Genomic DNA, 24,185 nt, shown 5'->3' with positions numbered 1-24,185 from the left:
GTAAAAAATAATAATTGAAATAAACTTATAAACTTGGGTAAAATCACATTAAATTTCTTTTGTGTGTGTGTGTTTCACAGATTTGAGAGGAATGGTAATTTTAAGAATTCTTTTTCAGAATGAGACTCATCCATTTTACCCAACAGAAAAACCAGTAAGTTATATGTTATCACCATACATGTATAAAAAATTCAAGTTCCTAAAAGGTTAAAGTGTGTTTTCTATTATTTTGTATATAAAGAATCATTCTGTACACTAGACAGAAATAAGTAGCAAGGTTAATTTATATCAGGTTTCAGAGAGGTGATTATTATTTCTTATTATCTAAAACTGGAAGACTTGCCCAAGAATGCTGATCTTTCATACTGTCTATTAAAAAAAACAATAAAACCTCTCTAAACAGAATTTAAAATTTTATTATCCAGTAAAAACAGTGACTTAGTGAAGAAAGAATAAGAAAGAAAATGCTATTACACATATCTCCAGCCCATACTTTTATGGGATATGCTGAACCACATATCTTTTATTTGAGATGCCTTAAAACTGGGTTTAAGACCTTGTCAATTAAAAAAAAAAAAAAAAACTTATTTAATACACTGACTAACTTGGCCTCTCAGCTGTCTGTTAATTTCAGTGTGGTATGGGAGCCGAATATGTGTTTTGGAGCCTGGTAGATTCCAAAGTTTCAAATCCCAATTCTACCACTTAGCAGGTAAACTTAGATGTGATTTTTATGCTGATGAACCTTACAGTATCTTCTCTACAAAAATTATATGATAATGTATTTATTACAAAAGGTTGGTAACTAATTAGTGACAATGTCAAACACAAGGTGCAGATTCAGTAATAACGATTCCCATCTTCATTCACACTGTGATCGTCAGTAAACACTTTAATTTCATCGTGAAACCAGGAGATAAAAAAATTGAATGGATTTGAATGGATCATTTTAGAAAGAGAAAGAAAGTCTATTTCAGTCTAGCTGTGCCAATCTCTTCCCAGTGCCCACGCTACTCAGTTATTTCAAATTTCATCATCTAAATACCTAATGACTCAGACCATTAGCACTCAGATTATATACCCTATTACAGTACTTATTCAGCTATCCTGAGGCTATTTTTCTTGGGTTCTTTCAGTTTGTTGTTACTGCTTTTACTTTCTCTTCATTTAAGGTTGGAAATGAAAGGATAAATTAGGAAAAGAGAGAAAATAAATGCAATCAAACTGGTCAGAAGTACTACATAAATAGTTCTCGCAAAGTTTTACCCAGAAGAGGAATACATAGGGAATGATAATGACTAGAATTAGGTTTCAAATTATCTATAAAATTTAATGATCCACCAGGAGCAGTATCTGTGACTATTGTGCAGTCATTAACCTAAATTACATCCTGGTTAATAATCTGGAAAAGCTAATGTTGATTCCAAAGATAAAATGAATTGTGGCTGAGACACTAAAAGAACCAGGAGCAGCGGATAGGGGTGTATTGTATGGGACAGCAAGGCAAGAGCTCCTTTTTGAAGACGTTTCTATTCTCAGTGTATGCCAGTAAATATATACCTTTCATGAACACAATTTAGCTTTTGTTTATTTTGCATACACAATGTCTCCCTTGACAGAAACTTTACTTTTCTCTTGAGCTAAATTTCTATCTTTCCAGGTTTTTTTCGAGGTTATCTGCATGTATCTAGAAAAGATATGAGTTTTAATAGCTGGATACAACAATTTTTACCTTTTAACATTCTTACCTCTAAATCATTAAAAAATAAATGTGTATCAGCAAGATTAAAAATCATTTCCTCCATTCGAAGTCCAAGGGTTACAGCCATGGGGGGATCCTGAAAAGGAAATGCACACAGTATGAAGTAATTTTTAATAATAACTGTGGTTAGTGAAAATTATCTTAAGTGCATATGGTTGTGGGGATGGGGAGACTGTAGGGATTTTTAACCTAAGAATGCAAAAGATTTTCCTGATTAACAGAAAAGGTGCCTTTCTAAAGTGTTATCTAAAATATGCTAGATATACTGATACATCTGTGAATTTACAGGAATTGACATGCACAGAAAGATGACTTAGATATGCTTTCACATAAAGCTATATATTCATGAGAAGAGGAGGAAGGAAGCAAGCTGGTTCATTGGAGTTTACATATACTCCACAAAGTCCTATGGAGAAAGGTAATTCTCCACTGAAGAATGGAGTGGATCTGTTAAAAAAAGTAAAGGACACCCTTTTAAGAATGACAACCACTAAGAAGTGGAAAAGAGAGAGAAAGGTAGATTTATTGGATGTTTGTGGGACCTGAGCAGGCAGTGCTGTCTGGAGTGGGATAGGAAGAGCTGGTAGAGATTGATGGGACAACACCTTCATTATTAATTGCATTCTGATCAACAAACAATATTTATCTGAATCTTTATAAAGTATGATCTCACCTGCATTTGACTAGGGATGAAGAGGGAAGGGTGGAGGATGACTAAGAAACATTAATTCAGTAAATGTAATACATAAATGTATAAAAATAAAATATATACATCTAGAAGTTTAATGAAAGTAAGGGGATTAGCAAAAAGTCAAAGTGACTTAATTTTTGTTTACAGAAACCAAGAGATTATACAGCAGCGAGGAGTTGAGAATGAAAATCAGAGTTGGTACTTTACCACAATTAATTACAGTTGAAAGCCTGGCACAGAGGTGTAAAACTTTATTTTTAAAAGTAAGGAGAGTTTAGGGCTGGAGCTAGGGCAATAATTCATGCACAAACCTTGTGTTTAAAATTTCAAAGTTGGAAAGATCTCTAAAAGAGAACTGCTCTGGATGTGATTCTGGAGATGAGAAAATAGAAAGCCTGGAAAGGACGAATCTTCAGAATCTGAGACCAGAATGGGTGTTAGCAGGGAGGAAAAAATGGTTTCAGATGCAGCTGACAGGTCTAGAGGATACTATTGGTTTTGGCTGAGAAGTTATTTTGGAAGACCTTGGAGGCTGATTTGGGTTGAGTGGCTGGGCTAGGAGCCAGATTGTAGGGATCTGAGGACAGAGAACCACACTTGTGTTTTCAGTGATCTAATAAATGACATTTCAAGAAATGTATTTAAACTTGGGGAACTGTAATGCTAACTTCAGTTCATTTTATGATAAGCATACACAACCCAGGTCAGGACTAGCATTGTTTATATAGACTCCCAAACTTACTCTACTTAGCAAGCAGAAGACTCTCTTCATTTCACACCTATATACCAAGAATCATTCTTTTCCCTTTTACTTCTAATATTCTTTGAGGGGGGGAAACCTTAGAGTGTACGCATATTTGAAGTATCATTCTCCTATTCTGTAGTGATGAAAATGTACAGAATAGGAATTGAGTGCTTAGAAGGAAAGAGGTCACTGAGATGTTGGGCAAAGCTGACTTGATGTGGGAGAAGATGAAGAGAAGACAATCATATGTTGGGTGTCAATCTTATAACTGCTTATGTCTCTTTCTTGGAGATTTCTGTGATTTCATAGCTAGACATTCTCTCTTCTCAAAAACAGAGATTCGTTGTTCACATATTTGATGGCATCTTGGTATTGCGTCCTCCGGTCAGTATTACTCTACTGATAAATTCATCTTTCTTCCAGTGACAGGATCATTTGGAGCACCCAAGTGCTCCACACACCCACACACCCAAAGTGACAGTGAAAGTCGCTCAGTCGTGTCTGACTCTGTGACTCCATGGACTATACAGTCCATGGAATTCTCCAGGCCAGAATACTGGAGTGGGTAGCCTTTCCCTTCTCCAGGGTATCTTCCCAACCCAGGGATCGAACCCAGGTCTCCCACACTGCAGGCAGATTCTTTACCAGCTGAGCTACCAGGCAAGCAAGATCAAATAAATTCCATTTCATCCAACAAGTATTCATTCAAGATCAAGAACAAAAAGATTAAGTGCCCATTTTGTGTCTCAAAGAGTTTCAAAACTCAGAGTGCTCTCTTGCTCTATTTCCTTCAAGTATAAAATTCTTCTTATTTCTTTTTGTTGTTGTTTGTGTTTTGTTGCTGATGTTGACAGGTAATCTCTGAAGGTAAAAATTTTTTTAAAAAAAGGTCTTTTTTCTATTAAAAAGTCCTATTTCTAGTCTCTTTTATTATGAGGGGGATGGGTGTGGGGATTGAATAGGCTAATGACACAAAAAAAGTTGTAAATATTCTGTCTAGTCAAGGGACCATGAACAAAAAGCCTACAGAAATATCAGGAAAAATCAAATGTAATTATAGCATGAAAACATATAATTCCATTAGTGACACTCTATGCTTTTGAGGAATGTTCACTGATGCAAGACAATAAAACCGAGCTCCACAGGACTCCGTTATGTTTCTGATGATTACTGCTCCAGAGATGTATATTTCAGACGGGGGTTCAGAAATGTCTTTACAGGAAAGGTTTTCTTTCTCAAGACTAGATTGCTTACAGTCTTATCCTATTATTTGCCAATTTTCCTTTTTTAAGTTTTAGATACAATTTTTAAATTTCTTATGTTCATGGCTCCCATTCTTTGCATTTACAGATCTGATTTATGGGAAGCGGGGAAAACATACTGTTCCTCTTTGATTGTTACTTTCATCGATGCCATGCTTCTGTAGTATGTAACTCTCCATGCAACCCAAGCAGTGATAGGAAAATCCATAAAGAATGCATTTTGGGCAGCCAGTGGACATGCAAACAAATATAATTTTTAAAAAACGAACAGGAATTCTCCAACAAGGAACTCTAGCATAGGATATGATGAAAGCTGTTCTTGAGAATCGCACTGGAATGCAATCCCATGGCAATGAAGGGGCCGTTGGTTTATTTCTTGAGCTATGGCAATCCCACATCACACGGTCTCCTAGAGCCAGGACTCAGTTAAGCATTTTGGCAAAACATCATTTGTTAACTGGGAGAGTTTCGGTTTGAGGTCTGCCTGAGTGTGAACTAGCTGTATTTTGCTAAGGTTTCGAGAGAGCCAGGCCTGTTGAAAGCTATGTTGAAGGCCTGGCACAGAAGGGCTACGAACAGCCATCCCACAAGCCAAGGAAAACCATGCTTGTAAGAGGTGCTGGTCTTGTCTCTAAGAGAAGGTCGAGTGAGGGCTTACTTTCATATATCTAATATTACTCCTCTTCCCTCCAGTTTACTAAGTCACTGGAATAGCTAACTCTAAGTAAGCAGACTCCAGTGCCCTGTTTTCCAACAGAAGGGCCCACAGATGTAAGAATCCAAAAAGATGAGCAGGAATTTGGTAGAGGTCACTCTCATGTTGGGCACCCTCTCCCTCGCCAGACCACCAGCCAAGAGTTGTCAGAGCCTACAATCTCACAGTTTTATCAGGAATTTGAGAGTTAAACATATTTCTGAACTGAACCCAAGTTTTATACAGAGATGTTTGCTCGTTTTCATTAGATGTTTGTAGAATTATGGGCACCTTATGAATCAAGGGTTACTGCCTTTTCTCAGTTTAACTGTAGTGAGTGTTGAGTTTAGGGTCTGGAATGAAGTGACAGTGAAAATTTGGATAGAGGGGGAAAGCGGGATAATAAAGGCAGTAACAGGGTTTTGTGGCAGCTCTGATGTGTATTATACATGTAGAACAGTTCCAATCAGCTCAAAGTTTCATGTGGGGCAAACTGAACCTCTGCCAATTGAAATTTACTCTGTGTACTGCTCTATGAAATACTGAACCTATTCCCAAGACATCTGTTGGAAAGAGAGAGAGAGAGACAAGAGCCCCAGAAACAGAGACAGAGAGGAGATGAAGAAAACAAGCAGCTCTTGGCCCTCAGCTGTGCTTCTCAGCCGGATGTGACCACTGTAGAACAAAGTCAGGATCAAGGACGGCGCTTCTCTACATCAAAATTCTAACGCCTATTAGCCGTGTTAGCACAGAGCATGAGTTGGAGCCAGACAGTCTGTCTAGGGGCCTCTGCCCTGCACTGGCCCATCAGCTGGAATTCCTCCTCCAGGGACACACTGTAAAAATATCTCAGGAGAGGCAGCAATTATGTATTTTTAAAGAAATGGGTTCTTTTTTTTTTCCCCTAAAGAACTCAAGCTCTTGGAACAGTTACTCCCTGGAGACCTGAGGCAAGTTTGTAGACATGTGCACACAGAGGCCAAAATGTGCCAGGTCATTACAGGAAAAGGAAGACAAACCAGCTCCACGAATCAAGGTGGAGACAGCTAGTGGGTTAGTTAGCATACATAAACTCTTTTCATCAGCGACAAGAAATGCCATTGACATTCAGTTATGAATCAGAAGGGAAATTTTGCAATTGAGTTGTTTGTCTCTAATGGACAGCCAGTGGGCTTACGCGTTCTCAGGGGGAATTGGAGAAAGGTTTCAGCAACATTCATGTATTTAGCATGTATTTATTGAGTGTCTACTACGTGTCAGACATGATCAAATTCTGGGCAGAGAGCAGAAAATTAAATAAGCGAAGTCCCAGCTCTTATGGGGTTTATTTTATTACTGGATGAGCCCTCTGATAAATTCATGGACAAAAGCCCAGGAAAATATTCCAGGTGGTGAAAAATCAGTCAGCAGACACAGAGGGTGTGGGGCTGGGTGGTGAAGACTCACGTAAAGAAAGTGCAGGGGAGGCCTTTCTCAGGAAATGAGGGATAGGGGCCCTGAGAAAAGGGAGGGTTCAGCCATGCACAGGTGAGGCAGTTGGGGATATCTGGAGAGGCAACACTGGGGCCAGTGTATGTGAGAGAGTGTGAGGCAGAGTGACCCAGGTGAGGGACATGACGTCGACCAAGAATTTTAATAAAGAGGGAGTGCTCCCTGGATCAAATGCAGGTGAGAGAGACCCCAGGAAGATAAACCCTGCATCTGGCATGCAGGTCACTTCTCAGACTTGAAGAGAGTTGTTGGACTGGCAAGTGAGAGAAGAGCAGAGAAAGTGGGCAGTGACTGGAAAATGGCTCAAAAGGCTTTGCTGGTGATGGGACTGTTACAGCACATAAAAGATGGCCTAGAAGGGTAGGGAGGCTGGGAGGGAGGTCTGAGAGGGATGGGATACATGTATACACATAATTATGGTTGATTTACATTGTACGGCAGAAACCAACACAACTTTGTTAAGCAGTAATCCTCCAATTAAAAATAAATTGTTAAAAAAGAGCGATGGAAATAATCCAGAAAAGTGGGACACTTAGGACTCAGGAGTGAAAGGGGTCTTTTCAGGAGGCGATTCACTGGATAAGTCAGAGGGCCTGGAGCCAGGGCATGGTGGGGGTGCAGAAAGCAGGAAAAGAATATGGTTATGATGCAAAGATAAAGTGATTCTTCCAGTTTGCTTTCTTATCTTAAAGTGATAGATGAGTTTTGTGCAGAATGGAGGGGGGCACTTAGAGGGGGTGAGAGAAGAGAAGGTTTGAAATAATAAGCTGGAAGAGTTAGACCAGCAGTGCTGGGACCCACTGGAGACTTGTGGCCACATTCAGCTGCTTGAGTTACAGGTAGGGTGTTGGGCAAGGTTTTTTGTTTCTTTTGGTGATGTTGTATGTGTAGTTTTTTTGTTTGCTTGTTTGTTTTTGCAAGGTGAGTCTGATGGAGAAAAAGAGGGATAAAGATGATGAGACTTAATGCAAAAGAGGGGTGAGAATCACATCCAAGGCTGGGATGATCACGTCTAAGGCTCAGGCTCTCCAGCTTGACCACACATGAGAAACAACTGAGGAACTTTGAAAAATCCTGCTTCCCAGGCCACTGCCTTATACCAGTTCAATCAGATATTCTCTACGGTAGGACTCATGCGCCAGCAATTTCAACGCTCTCCACTGATTCCAGTGTACACAAGACTGAGAATCAGCAGAGTAAGACCTTGCTACTCAAAGTGTGGCTCACAGACTGGCAGCACTGGCATCAGCTGTGTACTTCTTAGAAGGCAGACACATAGAACTACCCCAGAGATCTACTGAAGCAGAATCTACAGTTTAACAAGATCACCTGGTGATTCATGCACATGTTAATATTTCAAAAGCGCGGATCTAAGAACTCTCCTTAATGTCTGGGACTGTTAGGGAAGACCAGAGCTAGCATGGCCTTCTGGCTTCCCAGGAGTTAAACCTCTGAGATACTCCCAAATCACTCTTAAGATGTGAGCCAGTTTGATGACTGAGTAGAATGATGATTCTGTATAATTTCTTAGGAATCAAGATTCCCTAGAAATAGCTTAAAGTTATGAATAAGAATGCACTGTCCCAGTTTCATCTCCATAAGGATCTTCTGTGGACTTAGGGACCAAGTGACTTGTGTTGCCCCTTTTCTTAGTCATATATCCAACTACTTGCTAGAGAGCAGGTAAACATGGAAAGCTAGCAAATTTTTCCTCTGTATTAAAACGATTTGTTCAAAATCCAAGTGTTTGATGTAAGCATCATATTTGTAATTAGACAGTAGTCAATATTAAGTAATCAGAAACTATGAAGGTGATATTACACAGCTTATCTACTACTACTAGCTTCTGTTGTTTAGATCAGAAGAGAATCCAATGAATAAAGCTCACCCACATTTATTAAACTAATAACAGATTAAATACACTTCGAGGGGAGTTCAGCAGTACTAATATGCTACAACTAGAACTGTTATACTATATACTATTGCTATTACAGAGACTTTGGATTGATGGAACTTGCTTCCAGCCTATAATATGTCACAAATACTTTAAAATGCAAAAATAGCATAGTATTACGTTTATACAATACATAATTTATAGCATAGCACTTGGATAGAAAGGGACAAGTTAAGACAATGTCAAGAAAGACCATGGGAGGATGACCTAGAAAGCACAGGACTGAAACAAAAATGATGGAGATGGCAAATGACAGCCAGCCTCAGGACTTGGACAAAGGTGGATGAGTATCTTAGTGAAAGACTGTAGTAAAGATAAGTGAGACATGAATTTAGAGAAAGGAGAGTTGATGATGAGTTATGTAAATTTAATAATCTAATCTGCCCCTCCAACTTCCCAAGATATGAGGCTGAATGTTCATTAGCCGAGATCAATAAACTGAGACTGAAACTTTAGGGACAGTTATAAAAGGTGCCTCTAGAAGTTGTGTTTTTTAAGAAACGAATTACCGCTTATCTTTCTCGTGTATTAGTTTCAAGTTTTGCCATCTCTCAAACTCCCTCTAAGGATTTGAGAAATGTCACTATCTTTGATTTAGCTTTACTTTTACATACGTATGTACAGTTGACCCTTGAGCAACAAAGCTTTGAACCATGTAGGTCCATTTATATGTGGAGTTTTTTTCAATGAATATCTGGAACTTTTTTTGAGATTTGCGATAATTTGAAAAAACTTGCAGGCCAACCACATAGCCTAGAAATATGGAAAAAAATATTCTTTAGTTAGGTATATCATGAATGCATAAAGTATAAATAGATACTAGTCTATTTTACCATTTAATACCATAAGATACACACAAATCTATTAAGACAAGTTAAAATTTATCAAAACTTATGCACAGACCATTCATGACACCATTCACACTCAAGAGTAATGTATACAAATATAAAGATGCAGTATTAAACTGTAACTGAAATAAATTAACTATAGTCCACATTGTACTACTGTAATAATTTTGTAGCTATCTCCTGTTACTATTCTGGTGAGCTCAAGTGTTGCGAGTATCTGCCTGAAATGCTGAGTGATGCTAATCATCTCCTTGTGAGCAGTTCATTTCTCCAGTAAATCACATACTACAGTAAAAAGTGATCTCTTGCGGTTCTCGTATATTTTGTGTTGTGTTTACTGCAATGCCATAAACCTTAAATAACTCCAGGGGACCCAGACGAAGTGCCCCTAGTGATGCTAGAAGTGCACTCAAGAAGCAGAATCATCACATGAACAACAAAAAACCCCGAATTACTTGGTATGTACCACAGCTTGAAGTTTGCAGCTGTGCCTGCCCTCCATTTCAAGATAAATAAATCCAGCGTAAGGACTATTGCCAAAAAAAAAAAAAAAGGAAATTTTTGAAGCCATGGTTGCAGCTACACCAGCAGGCTCAAAACCCTTGTTCTTTTTCAGAAATACCTGTCTATCTCACAAGGAAAATCCAGCTTTGACATGGGTGCAGGATTCCTTTAAGAAAGGCATACCTACAGACACCAGTATGATTGGAGAAAAGGTGAAGCCATTATTTGGCAACTTAAGAATCTGCCTACAAGGCAGGAGTCCTGGGTTCAATCTCTGAGTTGGGAAGATTCCCTGGAGAAGGTAATGGCAACCCACTCCTGTATTCTTTCAACTAATTCTTTCATTTTCAAACCCGAAGGAAGGTGAAGGAGCTAAAGCTGGAGAAACTAATGCCAGCAACGATGGTGTGATAGTTTTAGAAAGAGGCTTGGCTTTAAAAATGTCATGATAGCAGGAGAGAAGATTCATCCACCACGAGGCAGCAGATGAATTCCGAGGCACCATTAAGAAAATCACAGACAAAGAGAATATCTGCTGAACAGATTTCTAATATAGATGGAAGTGCCCGATTCTGGAAAAAAAGATGTCATCAAGGACGCTTGGTAATAAGAAGCAAGGACCAGGACTTCAGGCAGGAAAGGACAGTCTAATATCACTGTTTTGTGCAAATGCAGCTGAGTTTATGATCAGGATCACCCGTACATATAAAGCTGCTAACCCCAAGCCTTGAAGCAAAGGATAAACACCAGCTACCAGTCTTCTGACTGTACAACAAGAAGGCCTGACAATGAAAACACTTTTGCTGGATTGGTTCTACTGATGCTCTGTCCCTGAAGTCAGAAAGTAACTTCTTAGTAAGGGACTGCCTTTTAAAGTTCTTTGGATATCTGACAATGCCCCTAGCTACCCAGACCCCATGAGTTCAACACCGAAGGCACCGTAAAGTATTCTACTTTCTCCTAAACACAACATCTCTAATTCAGTGTCTAGAACAGGGGGTCAGGGGGCCCTTGAAGGCTCATTATACAGGATAATCTATGGCAAGGATTGTCAGTGCTATGGAAGAGAACCTCAACACAGAACATCATGAACATCTTGAAGGATTATGTCATTAAAAATGCCATCACTGGTACAGAAAAAGCCCTAAAAGCCATCAAGCCAGTAACAATAAACTCCTACTGGGGAAACTTGTGTCCAGATTTTGTGCATGATGTTACAGGATTTAAAAAAGAGCCAATCAAGAAAATCATGAAAGAGATGGTGGATACAGCAAAGAAAGGTGGGGATAAAAGGTTTCAAGATATAGATCACAGAGAAATTCATGTCCTAATAAACACCACACCAGAGCAATTAACAGGGGACAACTTGATGGAGGTGAGTGCTTCTGAACCAAAGCTAGATGGTGAGTAAGAAGAAGCAGTATCAGAAAACAAGCTGTACACTCTTTGATATACATCACAGGAAGACGCTCTGTGATCCACTTATAGTAATGGAAACAAAAACAAAAATAAACAAATGGGACTGATTAAACTGAAAAGATTTTGACAGCAAAGGAAACAATAAACAAGATTAAAAGACAACCTTCAGAATGGGAGGAAATAATTGCAAATTAAACAACTGACAAAGGATTCAGTTCAGTTCAGTCGTTCAGTCCTGTCCGACTTTGCGACCCCATGAATTGCAGCACGCCAGGCTTCCCTATGCATCACCAACTCCCAGAGTTCACTCAAACTCATGTCCATTGAGTAGGTGATGCCATCCAGCCATCTCATCCTCTGCTGTCCCCTTCTCTTCCTGCCCCCAATCCCTCCCAGCATCAGGGTCTTTTCCAATGAGTCAACTCTTCACATGAGGTGGCCAAAGTACTGGAGTTTCAGCTTTAGCATCATTCCTTCCAAAGAAATCCCAGGGCTGATCTCCTTCAGAATGGACTGATTGGATCTCCTTGCAGTCCAAGGGACTCTCAAGAGTCTTCTCCAACACCACAGTTCAAAAGCACCAATTCTTCAGTGCTCAGCTTTCTTCACAGTCCAACTCTCACATCCATACATGACTACTGGAAAAACCATAGCCTTGACTAGATGGACCTTTGTTGGCAAAGTAATGTCTCTGCTTTTGAATATGCTATCTAGGTTTGTCATAACTTTCCTTCCAAGGAGTAAGTGTCTTTTAATTTCATGACTGCAGTCACCATCTGCAGTGATTTTGGAGCCCAGAAAAATAAAGTCTGACACTGTTTCCACTGTTTCCTCATCTATTTCCACTGTTTCCCCATCTATTTCCCATGAAGTGATGGGACAAAATGCCATGATCTTCGTTTTCTGAATGTTGAGCTTTAAGCCAACTTTTTCACTCTCCTCTTTTACTTTCATCAAGAGGCTTTTGAGTTCCTCTTCACTTTCTGCCATAAGGGTGGTGTCATTGGCATATCTGAGGTTATTGATATTTCTCCTGGCAATCTTGATTCCAGCTTGTGCTTCTTCCAGCCCAGCGTTTCTCATGATGTACTCTGCATAGAAGTTAAATAAGCAGGGTGACAATATGCAGCCTTGACGTACTTCTTTTCCTATTTGGAACCAGTCTGTTGTTCCATGTCCAGCTGTAACTGTTGCTTCCTGAACTGCATATAGGTTTCTCAAGAGGCAGGTCAGGTGGTCTGGGATTCCCATCTCTTTCTCAGTTTTCCACAGTTTATTGTGATCCACACAGTCAAAGGCTTTGGCAGAGTCAATAAAGCAGAAATAGATGTTTTTCTGGAACTCTCTTGCTTTTTCCATGATCCAGTGGATGTTGGCAATTTGATTTTGGTTCCTCTGCCTTTTCTAAAACCAGCTTGAACATCTGGAAGTTCACGGTTCACGTATTGCTGAAGCCTGGCTTGGAGAATTTTGAGCATTACTTTACTAGTGTGTGAGATGAGTGCAATTGTGTGGTAGTTTGAGCATTCTTTGGCATTGCCTTTCTTTGGGATTGGAATGAAAACTGACCTTTTCCAGTCCTGTGGCCACTGCTGAGTTTTCCAAATTTGCTGGCATATTGAGTGCAGCACTTTCACAGCATCATCTTTCAGGATTTGAAATAGCTCAACTGGAATTCCATCACCTCCACTAACTTTGTTCATAGTGATGCTTTCTAAGGCCCACTTGACTTCACATTCCAGGATGTCTGGCTCTAGGTGAGTGATCACACCATCGTGCTTATCTGGGTCGTGAAGATCTTTTTTGTACAGTTCTTCTGTGTATTCTTGCCATCTCTTCTTAATACCTTCTGCTTCTGTTAGGTCCATACCATTTCTGTCCTTTATTGAGCCCATCTTTGCATGAAATGTTCCTCTGGTACCTCTAATTTTCTTGAAGAGCTCTCTAGTCTTTCCCATTCTGTTGTTTTCCTCTATTTCTTTGCATTGATCACTGAGGAAGGCTTTCTTATCTCTTCTTGCTATTCTTTGAAACTCTGCATTCAGATGCTTATACCTTTCCTTTTCTCCTTTGCTTTTTGCTTCTCTTCTTTTCACAGCTATTTGTAAAGCCTCCCCAGACAGCCATTTTGCTTTTTTTGCATTTCTTTTCCATGGGGATGGTCTTGATCCCTGTGTCCTGTTCAGTGTCATGAATCTCCGTCCATAGTTCATCAGGTACTCTATCAGGTCTAGTCCCTTAAATCTGTTTCTCGCCTCCACTGTATAATTATAAGGGATTTGATTTAGGTCATACTTGAAGGTCTAGTGGACGAGAGGAGATACCACTCGCCCAAAGTAAGGAGCAGCGGCTGCACTTTGATGGAGCAGCCATGAAGAGATATCCCACGTCCAAGAGAAACCCAAGGAAGACGGTAGGTGTTGCAAGAGGGTATCAGAGGGCAGACACATTGAAACCATAATCACAGAAAACTAGTCAATCTAATCACACGGACCACAGCCTTGTCTAACTCAGTGAAACTAAGCCATGCCCGTGGGGCAACCCAAGGTGGGCGGGTCATGGAGAGATCTGACAGAATGTGGTCCACTGGAGAAGGGAATGGCAAACCACTTCAGTATTCTTGCCTTAAGAACCCCGTGAACAGTATGAAAAGGCAAAATGATAGGATACTGAAAGAGGAACTCCCCAGGTCAGTAGGTGCCCAATATGCTACTGGAGATCAGTGGAGAAATAACTCCAGAAAGAATGAAGGGATGGAGTCAAAGCAAAAACAATACCAAATTGTGGATGTGACTGGTGATATAAGCAAGGTCCGATGCTGTAAAGAGCAATATTGCATAGGAACTTGGAATGTTAGGTCCATGCTGCTGCTGCTGAGTGACTTCAGTTGTGTCCAACTCTGTGCAACCCCATAGACGGCAGCCCACCAGGATGCCCCGTCCCTGGGATTCTCCAGGCAAGAACACTGGAGTGGGTTGCCATTTCCTTCTCCAATCCATGAAAGTGAAAAGTGAAAGTGAAGTCACTCAGTCATGTCCGACCCTCAGAGATGCATGGACTGCAGCCTTTCAGGCTCCTCCATCCATGGGATTTTCCAGGCAAGGGTACTGGAGTGGGGTGCCATTGCCTTCTCTGTTAGGTCCATGGATCAAGGCAAATTGGAAGTGGTCAAACAGGAGATGGCAAGAATGAAATTCAACATTCTAGGGATCAGCAAACTAAAATGGACTGGAGTGGGTGAATTTAATTCAGATAACCATTATATCTACTACTGTGGGCAGGAATCCCGTAGAAGAAATGGAATAGCCATCATGGTCAACAAAAGAGTCCAAAATGTAGTACTTGGATGCAATCTGAAAAACGACAGAATGATCTCTATTCATTTCCAAGGCAAACCATTCAATATCACAGTAATCCTAGCCTATGCCCCAACCAGTAATGCTGAAGAAGCTGAAGTTGAATGGTTCTATGAAGACCTACAAGACCTTTTAGAACTAACACCCCAAAAAAAAGATGTCCTTTTCATTACAGGGGACTGGAATGCAAAGTAGGAAATCAAGAAACACCTGGAGTAACAGGCAAATTTGGCCTTGGAGTACAGAATGAAGTAGGGCAAAGGCTAATAGCGTTTTGCCAAGAGAATGCACTGGTCATAACAAACACCCTCTTACAACAACACAAGAGAAGACTCTATACATGGACATCACCAGAAAGTCAACACCGAAGTCAGATTGATTATATTCTTTGCAGCCAAAGATGGAGAAGCTCTATACAGTCACCAAAAACAAGACTGGGAGCTGACTGTGGTTCAGATCATGAACTCCTTATTGCCAAATTCAGACAAAGGATTAATCGCCAGAATATATAAATGGGTCATACAAGTCAATATTAGGAAAATAAACAATCCAATCACAAAAAAAAAAGGCAGACTATCTAAACAGACATTTCTTCAAAGAAGACATACAGATGGCCAATAAACACAAGAAAATATGCTCAATATCACTAAGTATTAGAGACAGGCAAGCCACAACTACTATGAGGTATCGCCTCACACCAGTCAGAATAGCCATCATTAAAAAATCTACAAACAATAAATGCCAGAGGGGATGTGGAGAAAAGTGAACCCTCCTACACTGTCAGCAGGAATGTAGACTGATACAGTCCTTACGGAGAACCGTATGGAGATTACTGAAAAAGCTAGGAATAAATCTACCATATGATCCAGCAACCCCACTACTGGGAATATACCCTGAAGCGAAGTGAAGTGAAGTCGCTCAGTCGTGTCCGACTCTTTGCGACCCCATGGACTGTAGCCTATAAGGCTCCTCTGTCCATGGAATTTTCCAGGCAAGTGTACTGGAGTGGGTTGCCAAAAGACACACATACCCCAATGTTCATAGCAGCACTGTTTACAATAGCTAGGACATGGAAGCAACCTAGATGTCCATCAAAAGATGAATGGATAAAGAAGATGTGGTACATATATACCATGGAATATCACTCAGTCCTAAGAAGGAATGAATTTGAGTCAGTTTCAGTGAGGTAGATGAACCTAGAGTCTGTTATACTGAGTGAAGTAAGTAAGTAAAGAGAAGGCTGAGCGCTGAAGAACTGATGCTTTTGAATTGTGGTGTTGGAGAAGACTATTTAGAGTCCCTTGGACAGCAAGGGGATCAAACCAGTCCATCCTAAAGGAAATCAACCCTGACTATTCATTGGAAAGACTGATGCTGAAGCTGAAGCTCTAATACTTTGGCCACCTGATGCAAAGAGCTGACTCATTGGAAAACACCCTATGCTGGGGAAGACTGAAAGCAAAAGGCAAAGAGGGCAGCAGAGGATGATGGCTAGATAGCACCCCTTACTCAATGGACATGAATCTGAGCAAACTCCGGGAGATACTGAAGGACAGGGAATCCTGGTGTGCTGAAGTCCACGGGGTCACAGATAGTTGGACACGACTTAACGACTGAACAACAAGAGCAACACAGAATCTAGAAAAATGATACTGATGAACCTAGTTGCAAGGAAGGGAGACACAGCTGTAGATAATGGACTTGCAGACACAACGGGGGAGGGACAAACTGGGACGAAAGGAGAAAGTGGCATCACCATATGTCAACCCCAGGTGTAGGACGGAGCTGGTGAGAAGCTGCTGTGTAGCGCAGGGAGCCCAGCCTGCTGCTCCGTGATGACCCGGAGGGGTGAGATGAGGGGAGAAGAGGGAAACTAGGGAGGGAGGGATGTGTGTATAATTATGAATGATCTGAGTTGTTGTATGGCAGAAACCAACACAGCATTGTAAAATTTTTTTAAATACTTAAATTAAAAAATTAATAAAACAAACTGATGTTAGACAATCTGGCAGAAGCATTCTGTTGTTCAAAGTGGTTTTCGATTTCTTTTATGACACGGACCCTTCTACGATATGGGAACTGAAACTAAAGCAAAGAGTGGAAGGATTGGGCCATATAGAAACATTTATAGAGAAATAAAAAAGCCAGAGGCAGACAGAAATTGTGATGTATTTCTGTAAAGTTACACTGAGTATGCCTGCAGTTCTGTCTCCCCTTCTACCTCCTCCTATTCTTCCAGCTCTACCACCTGGTGAGACCTCAAGACCAACCCCTCCTATTCCTCCTCCTCTCTAGCCTACCCACTGTGAAGAGGATGAAGGAAAAGACCTTATGAATAGTAATCATCATGACAGTTAATAAGCTTATCTGTTGTGTATGTGTGTTGAGTGTCTTCGTATATAAACCCAATCAATGTAAGTCAAGGACCATATGACACGTTTTTGTCCCATAATCATCACTACTTAAGTTATCTGTCGTGTAGAACATGGTGTGCAAAGACTTGTATTGAAGTGTACAGCTTATCCTTACATGTGCATAAGGTGCTGCTGCTAAGTCACTTCAGTTGTGTCTGACTCTGTGCCACCCCATGGACGGCAGCCCATGAGGCTCCCCCATCCCTGGGATTCTCCAGGCAAGAACACTGGAGTGGGTGTGCATAAGATGAGAGATATGTAAAATTAAGAATGTGTTAGTTTCCCTGTTTTATAACTTTTCTTTGAAAGAATTACATGACTGTCCAGTACAGCCCTCTCTCTAGTAATTGGAAAAACTTCATATCAGCTTATCATCACAGGTGCTATTTTCTTTTTTAATGTGACAACGCCTCCAATACTGTATTATGAATATGACTGTAATACTGTGTGGCATAAACATTTTAGAATGGTTCATTCATTGGTGTATAGGCTAAAGCAATCACATTGCTGCTCTGTTATTAATGCATGAATCATTGTGCCTGTAAATAAATGTTTTTCTTTTTCACATTATCTTTTTATTTTTGATGCCTACTGTTAGTAGTATCTATCACATCCCCAGTGTTTTGTACCATGTCTTACATACTGACACAGATACTGACAGGTAATTCATCTTATAAACAGATTACAAATTTCTGTTATTGATAAATACAGTGCGTGTGTGTTTTTGCTAAGTTGCTTCACTTGTGTCTGACTCTTTGCAACCCCATGGACTATAGCCCTCCAGGCACCTCTGTTCATAGGATTCTCCAGGCAGGAATACTGGAGTGGATTTCCAATTTCTCCTCCAAGGGATCTTCCCAACCCAGGGATTGAACCCATGTCTCCTGCATTAGCACGTGGATTCTTTACCACTGAGCCACCAGGGAAGCCCCACTTACCTTCATGACAATCTTATCATTTAAAATCTAGTTCATGCTATTTTGGGAGCCTTTCGAGGTAAGTGTGTGGGGATTGTTTCACATAAAAGTATCCAGTGGATTTATCCTGATGAGCATATCATTTCTCCAGCACTGCTCTTATGTAAGAGGTTGTCTAAAGTGGGGAGGTAGTATTGGGAGCTTGAATTTCAGTTTCACAGTACAACTGTTCACTTTTCTTTCAGTCTTTCCCCTGACTTGGGCTATGGGCTTTACATCCTTCCTGTGGAATAACTTTACAGAGAATCACAGCCTCATAGCCCATGATGTATTAGTGCTCCAAAACAGATTAAATCCCTGGAGCACAATTTATTTAGCTTCCTTCATGCCTCCCTCTAACCAGAGGAATTACTGCAACTTCTCGGGTAAAATACTATATGTAATTAATCGGGGAACAGGAATAATCTTCATAAACTATAACAGATGAGGGATGATTCCTGGTCTGTGTCCTGCCAATTTACAAACTCTTATTTGAGAGCTGTGTGGTGCTGAAAGGTATACATGCCAACTGGTGCTCAGTCAGTTCCACAGGCAGCAGACCTCAAATACCAACATCCTTCATTTGCCATCACGGTAAATACCCAGCAACAGCTCTGTTGACACTGAACAGAGTCCAAAATGATCGCATCTTAGGGAGATCCTTGGAAAATTCATAGTATTATTTATTTATACATTGAAGCAGGATTTTTCTAAAGTTTTTTTTTTTTATTAAAACATAAAAGTTAGCTATACAGAGCAATTTATGAATAAAAATGGCATTCCTAAATGATTATGTTCCATGGGTTTTATTTTTATCGGTGGTGGGGAAAGACAATAGACCAAAAGAGTGTAGAGATTAAGAGCAGGTGGAAGAGTTGTGGGTGCTGGTTGGCCGAACCACTTGTGAGCTGGGTGACACGGTATCCATCACATAGGGTGGGGGTGGGGTGGTGGGGGTGGTGGTGAAAGCCAAGGAGATAGTAAAGCATTTAATAAGACCTTCAGCAACCTTATTGAAATTCATTCCAAAGACAAAATGTCTCAGGCTCCTAGCCCTCAGACCTACAGGATCAGAAACTCTGATGGTGGGACCAGCCATTTCTGTTTTACAAACTCTGAGGCTCACTATGGCTCACATTTGTTCGAGAAGCCCTATTTCAGTCAGCAGCCTTCAAAATGGTCTCCTGGGGTTCACCTGGGTTCCTCTGAACTCTTTCCTCCACACAGCAGTTGATATTAAACCACCAGGTCCCAAGTCAATCTAAAACCCTTCCACTGCTTCTAAAGCTTCCACTGCACCTAAATAAATCCCACACGCCTTACGGGGGAGCTGCTGCAGCCCCCTGCCTGCCTCTCTGCTTTTATCTTGTGTTTCTCCCCCTTGTTTATACCCTTCCAGTCACACTGCTCCTTTATATTCCTGGAACACTGGAAGATTGTTCCCGCCTCAGGGCCCTTCTGTGTCCTCTGCCTGGAACTTGCCCCTCCACGCTTTTCCCCCGCCTAATCTGTAGGCAGCGCCTTCTTGTAATTCAGGTCTCAGTATCAATGTCACCTCCCCAGTCACCTCCCTTCCCCCATCAATTTCTATCTGACCTAGTTTTTATTGTCTTCAAAGCAGCTACCACAATCTGAAATAATTTCACTTGCTTGTAAGCTCCCTGAGAGCAGGAAGCATGTCTGCCTCTGTTGAGTAAATATTTGTTGATAAGTAAATATTTGTTAGATGAACACAGTTGTTCTTGGAGCTCTAGTATGTGGTAGAGCTGAGATGACCCAATGTCCTCTCTGTCCCCTTCAAATGTGTCCTGAGTGCATGTGGTCCCCAGCTTCAGAAGTTGGGTCTGATAAAACAACATTCCTTATTAAGCCACTTCTTAATATGCCAAGATATTCATGTCTTACTAGCTAGACTACACCAATTTCCTTACTGATATTAAGAAAAATATCAATGATTATGATATGACATCAATTCTGTATGGAATCTAAAAAGAAAGGATACAAATGAACTTACTTACAAAGCAGAAATAGATTCACAGACTTAGAGAACCAACTTATGGTCCCCACCTGCCCAGGGGGGTAAGGGTGTGGGGGATAGATTGGGAATTTGGGATTGACATGTACACATTGCTATATTTAAAATAGATAACCACCAAGAACCTACTGCAAAAAAAAGTAAAATTAAAAAAAAAAGTCAACGACCAAATTACTTTTAAAAATAAATAAGCAATAATTCAATAAACAAAGTCATCTAAGTTGTTTTTCATGGAACTCAATGAAGGTACTTTCATTTTGATTTGAAAATATTAAGCCTAAAAATATTTTCACTCTAATTTTTTCAAATTTCCTTGAGTAAACCATTATTCAACATGGTCAGCTACAGCAGGTCCCCTTCCTGTAGCAGAGAACAGTATTAAGGACAAAGCTGTGTTATGAGAAGGACCTAGTTTCCAATATTTGTACCAGCATTTAACATTCTGTGACCTTGGTTGATTTTTTCAAACCCTAAAAACCCAGTTTCCTCATCCACAGAATTTGGCTCACAATAAATTACAGCAGAGTGGGTTATGAGCATTAAGTTGGGTAACATTTGTGAAAATGACTAATCACAGTTACAATTTTTAGAGCAACAATTCACATCAAATGTTCTGCTAGGCTGTTAACATGTTAGCACTTCCTCATTCACTATAAGACAATATTATTCCCATTTTACAGAAATTGAGAATGAAGAATTAATTTTCCCAAGATCAGAAAGCTGTAAGCATCAGCACTGGGCTTTCAAATTTAGGTCTGTCCAACTCAAAGGCTCTTGTCATTAGCCCCAGTCCCTACTGCTCGTGAAATACCAAACACAGGTGCTACCATGCGGCAGGCAGAAATGTAGGCTCATCTTCCCACACCTTTCCAACATGCCCCTGATCCTTCTGCTGTTCTGTACCACTGTACGGATATCTGTCTGGACGTTCTGTTTCACTGAATATTTCTTAAGTTTTTCCTTTTGATGGAAAACGATCCCAGTGATCTGAGAGAAGATATTTAGAATTATTCCAACTTAAAGGAGAACTCACACAACTGCCTATACATACTTAATTGCCCATCCTTGTTTCAGGAAATGTCACTTATATATTGTGTTCATGGTAGCTTACTTCTCTATGCCATGTGATGTTCTATTAGCAGAAACAACATGGGGTTTGGGGTCAAATGTCCAGGGCCCCAGGATTCATCTCCACCGTTGTCTAGCTCTGTGACTTTGCACACATCTTATTCCCTCTCTGAGCGTTTTTCCTCATGTACAGACTGGGGAGAACAACCCACCCCTTAAAATGTTTGCGACGCTTAACCCCTGGCACATCATGGGTATTAAATAAACAGTAGAGCCCTTCTTTCTGTCGCTTTGCCCTGCCCACTCTGCAAGCTCTGCTGCTTCAAGCCTCTGTAGGCATACAGAATGTCTCTGTTTTCTATGTGAACACAGCATTTTGATAATACTTTAAAATAATGGAATTTGTTTGTGAAATGAATGCTGCATGACCAGGGGGCTATCCCGGGAGGTGATGGTTATTTCAGTGACAGGTCACTGATGAAGGAAGCAGGAGAAGGCTGCTTTTGGAACTGCTCTTAGAGCCATTTTCTGAGTCATGCAAAAGCGGCCTCATGATTTGATGTTTTTTTTTTTCAAATGATGTTATTTTTTTTTTGCTACTTTATTGGAGCTCCTCCTTATCCCAAATGTAAGTCTGTGCTCAGTTCTGGCATGGTAAAAATTTTAAAATATTTTTGACAAAAAGAAAACAAAATCACACACACACACACACACACACATATATATATATATAGAGAGAGAGAGAGAGAGAGAGAGAGGGAGAGATTTTAACTGTGTTCTTTGTTTATTGCCTTGGGTTCAAAATTATTCTTCTATTTCTAAAGATCATGATTACCACAAAAGGATAAAGGTTTGAAATCAGGAAATATTTTAACAATCTAAAGATAATTCCCAAAGACAAGTCCCACCACTGATCTGGCACAATGGAAGCAATGCAGATATTTAGGTATAGCCTCTAATGGTGACTATTTTGAAGGGAACTTTATTTGAATTTGTGTGTTCAAGTTAGACTGTTAATTGTAAAAATTTATCTAATATGAAACTCAGCATATAAATAGTGCAATCAATTCAACAGGATTTTTTGCATATGCCACACAAGCTAAAATTATTGCAGAAGAAAATGCTTTCAATTGCTTTCTGGAAACTTTTTACACTATATGTTCTATCAGTAATAGAATTTGAGTGTGTACCCCAAATTCATATACAGTTAATTTATTTATAAATCACATACATATTTTTAAAGTTGTAATCATTTACACGTATTTATCATGTACCTGCAGTGTGAAACAGACAACAGTAGAAATTGTGGGGCATAAATGTGTGTGTATACATACACACATGTCAATATATTTTCTCTTTATCTCAATGAAACACCTTGTGTGTATGTGACATGTAAGCATCCATCCTGGAGACCACTGAATTAAGATAATAATGATTGTGATAAAGGGGCTAAGACTCCTTTTGCTTTTCTGTTTTGCATATAGAGTCTGTTTTTTTTTTTAACATTTTATTGTATTGGGGTATAGCCAATTAACAAACAATGCTGTGATAGTTTCAATTAAACAGCAAAGAGGACTAAGCCACACATATACATGTATCCATTTCCCTGCAAACTCCCCTCCCACCCTGGCTGCCACATAAACAGAGTTCCCTGTGCTATACAGTAGGTCCTTCTAGGTTATCCATTAAATGCAGCATTGTGTACTGGCCATCTTCAACTCCCTAACTATCCTTTCCCCTTATTCTTCCCCCCCAGCAACCACAAGTTCATTCATTCTCGACTATAACTCTGTGGAAGACTCCCTTTTCGAAATGCTCATTATACAAAATTGTTATCTTTCATCTGTTTAGCAACTTTCATTCAGTTCAATTTAGTCGCTCAGTCACGTCCAACTGCATGTGACACCACGGACTGCAGCACGCCAGGCTTCCCTGTCCTTCACCATCTCCTGGAGCTTGCTCAAACTCATGTCCATTGAGTTGGATATGCCATCCAACCATCTCATCCTCTGTCATCCCCTTCTCCTCCCACCTTCAATCTTTCCCAGCATCAGGGTCTTTTCAAATAAGTCGGTTCTTCATGTCAGGTGGCCAAAGGATTGGAGTTTCAGCTTTGGCATCAGTCCTTCCAATGAATATTCAGGACTGATTTCCTTTAGAATGGACTGGTTGGATCTCCTTGCAGTCCAAGGGACTCTCAAGAGTCTTCTCCAATACCACAGTTCAAAAGCATCAATTCTTCGGCTCTCAGCTTTCTTTATGGTTCAACTCTCACATCCATACATGACTACTGGAAAAACCATAGCTTTGACTAGATGGACCTTTGTTGGCAAAGTAATGTCTTTGTTTTTTAATATGCTGTTTAGGTTGGTCATAGCTTTTCTTCCAAAGAGCAAGTGTCTTTTATAGCTGCAGTCACCATCTGCAGTGATTTTGGAGCCCCTCAAAAATAAAATCTCTCACTGTTTCCATTGTTTCCCCATCTATCTGCCATGAACTGATGGGACCAGATGCCATGGTTTTCATTTTTTGAATGCTGAGTTTTAATTCAGCTTTTCCACTCTCCTCTTTCATTTTCATCAAGATGTTCTTTAGTTCTTCTTCACTTTATGCCATAAGGATGGTGTCATTCTCGTATCTGAGGTCATTGATATTTCTCCCAGCAATCGTGATTCCAGTTTGCACTTCATCCAGCCTGGCATTTCGCATGATGTACTCTGCATATCAGTTAAATAAGCAGGGTGACAATATACAGCCTTGACGTCACGTACTCCTTTCCGGATTTGGAACCAGTCTGTTGTTCCATGTCCAGTTCTAACTATTGCTTCTTGACCTGCATACAGACTTCTCAGAAGGCAGGTCAGGTGGTCTGATATTCTCATCTCTTGAAGAATTTTCCAGGTTGTTGTGATCTACACAGTCAAAGGCTTTGGTGTAATCAATAAAGCAGAAGATGTTTTTCTGGAATTTTCCTGCTTTTTCTATG

General features: G+C 40.2%; 1 protein-coding gene across 11 annotated transcripts in view; it reads right to left on the bottom strand.

Annotated features, from left to right (window-relative positions):
- Window positions 1-24,185, bottom strand: part of EYA4 (EYA transcriptional coactivator and phosphatase 4) — a 365,682-nt gene that overhangs the window by 18,758 nt on the left and 322,739 nt on the right. For all 11 annotated transcript variants that reach the window (XM_005210938.5, NM_001389476.1, XM_059889794.1 and 8 more), the window contains one exon: window positions 1,749-1,838. In XM_005210938.5, coding sequence (XP_005210995.1) covers window positions 1,749-1,838 — 90 coding nt within the window. The remainder of the gene's footprint in view (window positions 1-1,748; window positions 1,839-24,185) is intronic.

This window comes from Bos taurus, chromosome 9 (assembly GCF_002263795.3).
Source record: "Bos taurus isolate L1 Dominette 01449 registration number 42190680 breed Hereford chromosome 9, ARS-UCD2.0, whole genome shotgun sequence".
NCBI classification, from domain to species: domain Eukaryota; kingdom Metazoa; phylum Chordata; class Mammalia; order Artiodactyla; family Bovidae; genus Bos; species Bos taurus.
The sequence above is the reverse complement of the archived record's forward strand: the minus strand, read 5'-3'. Positions and strand labels throughout refer to the sequence as shown.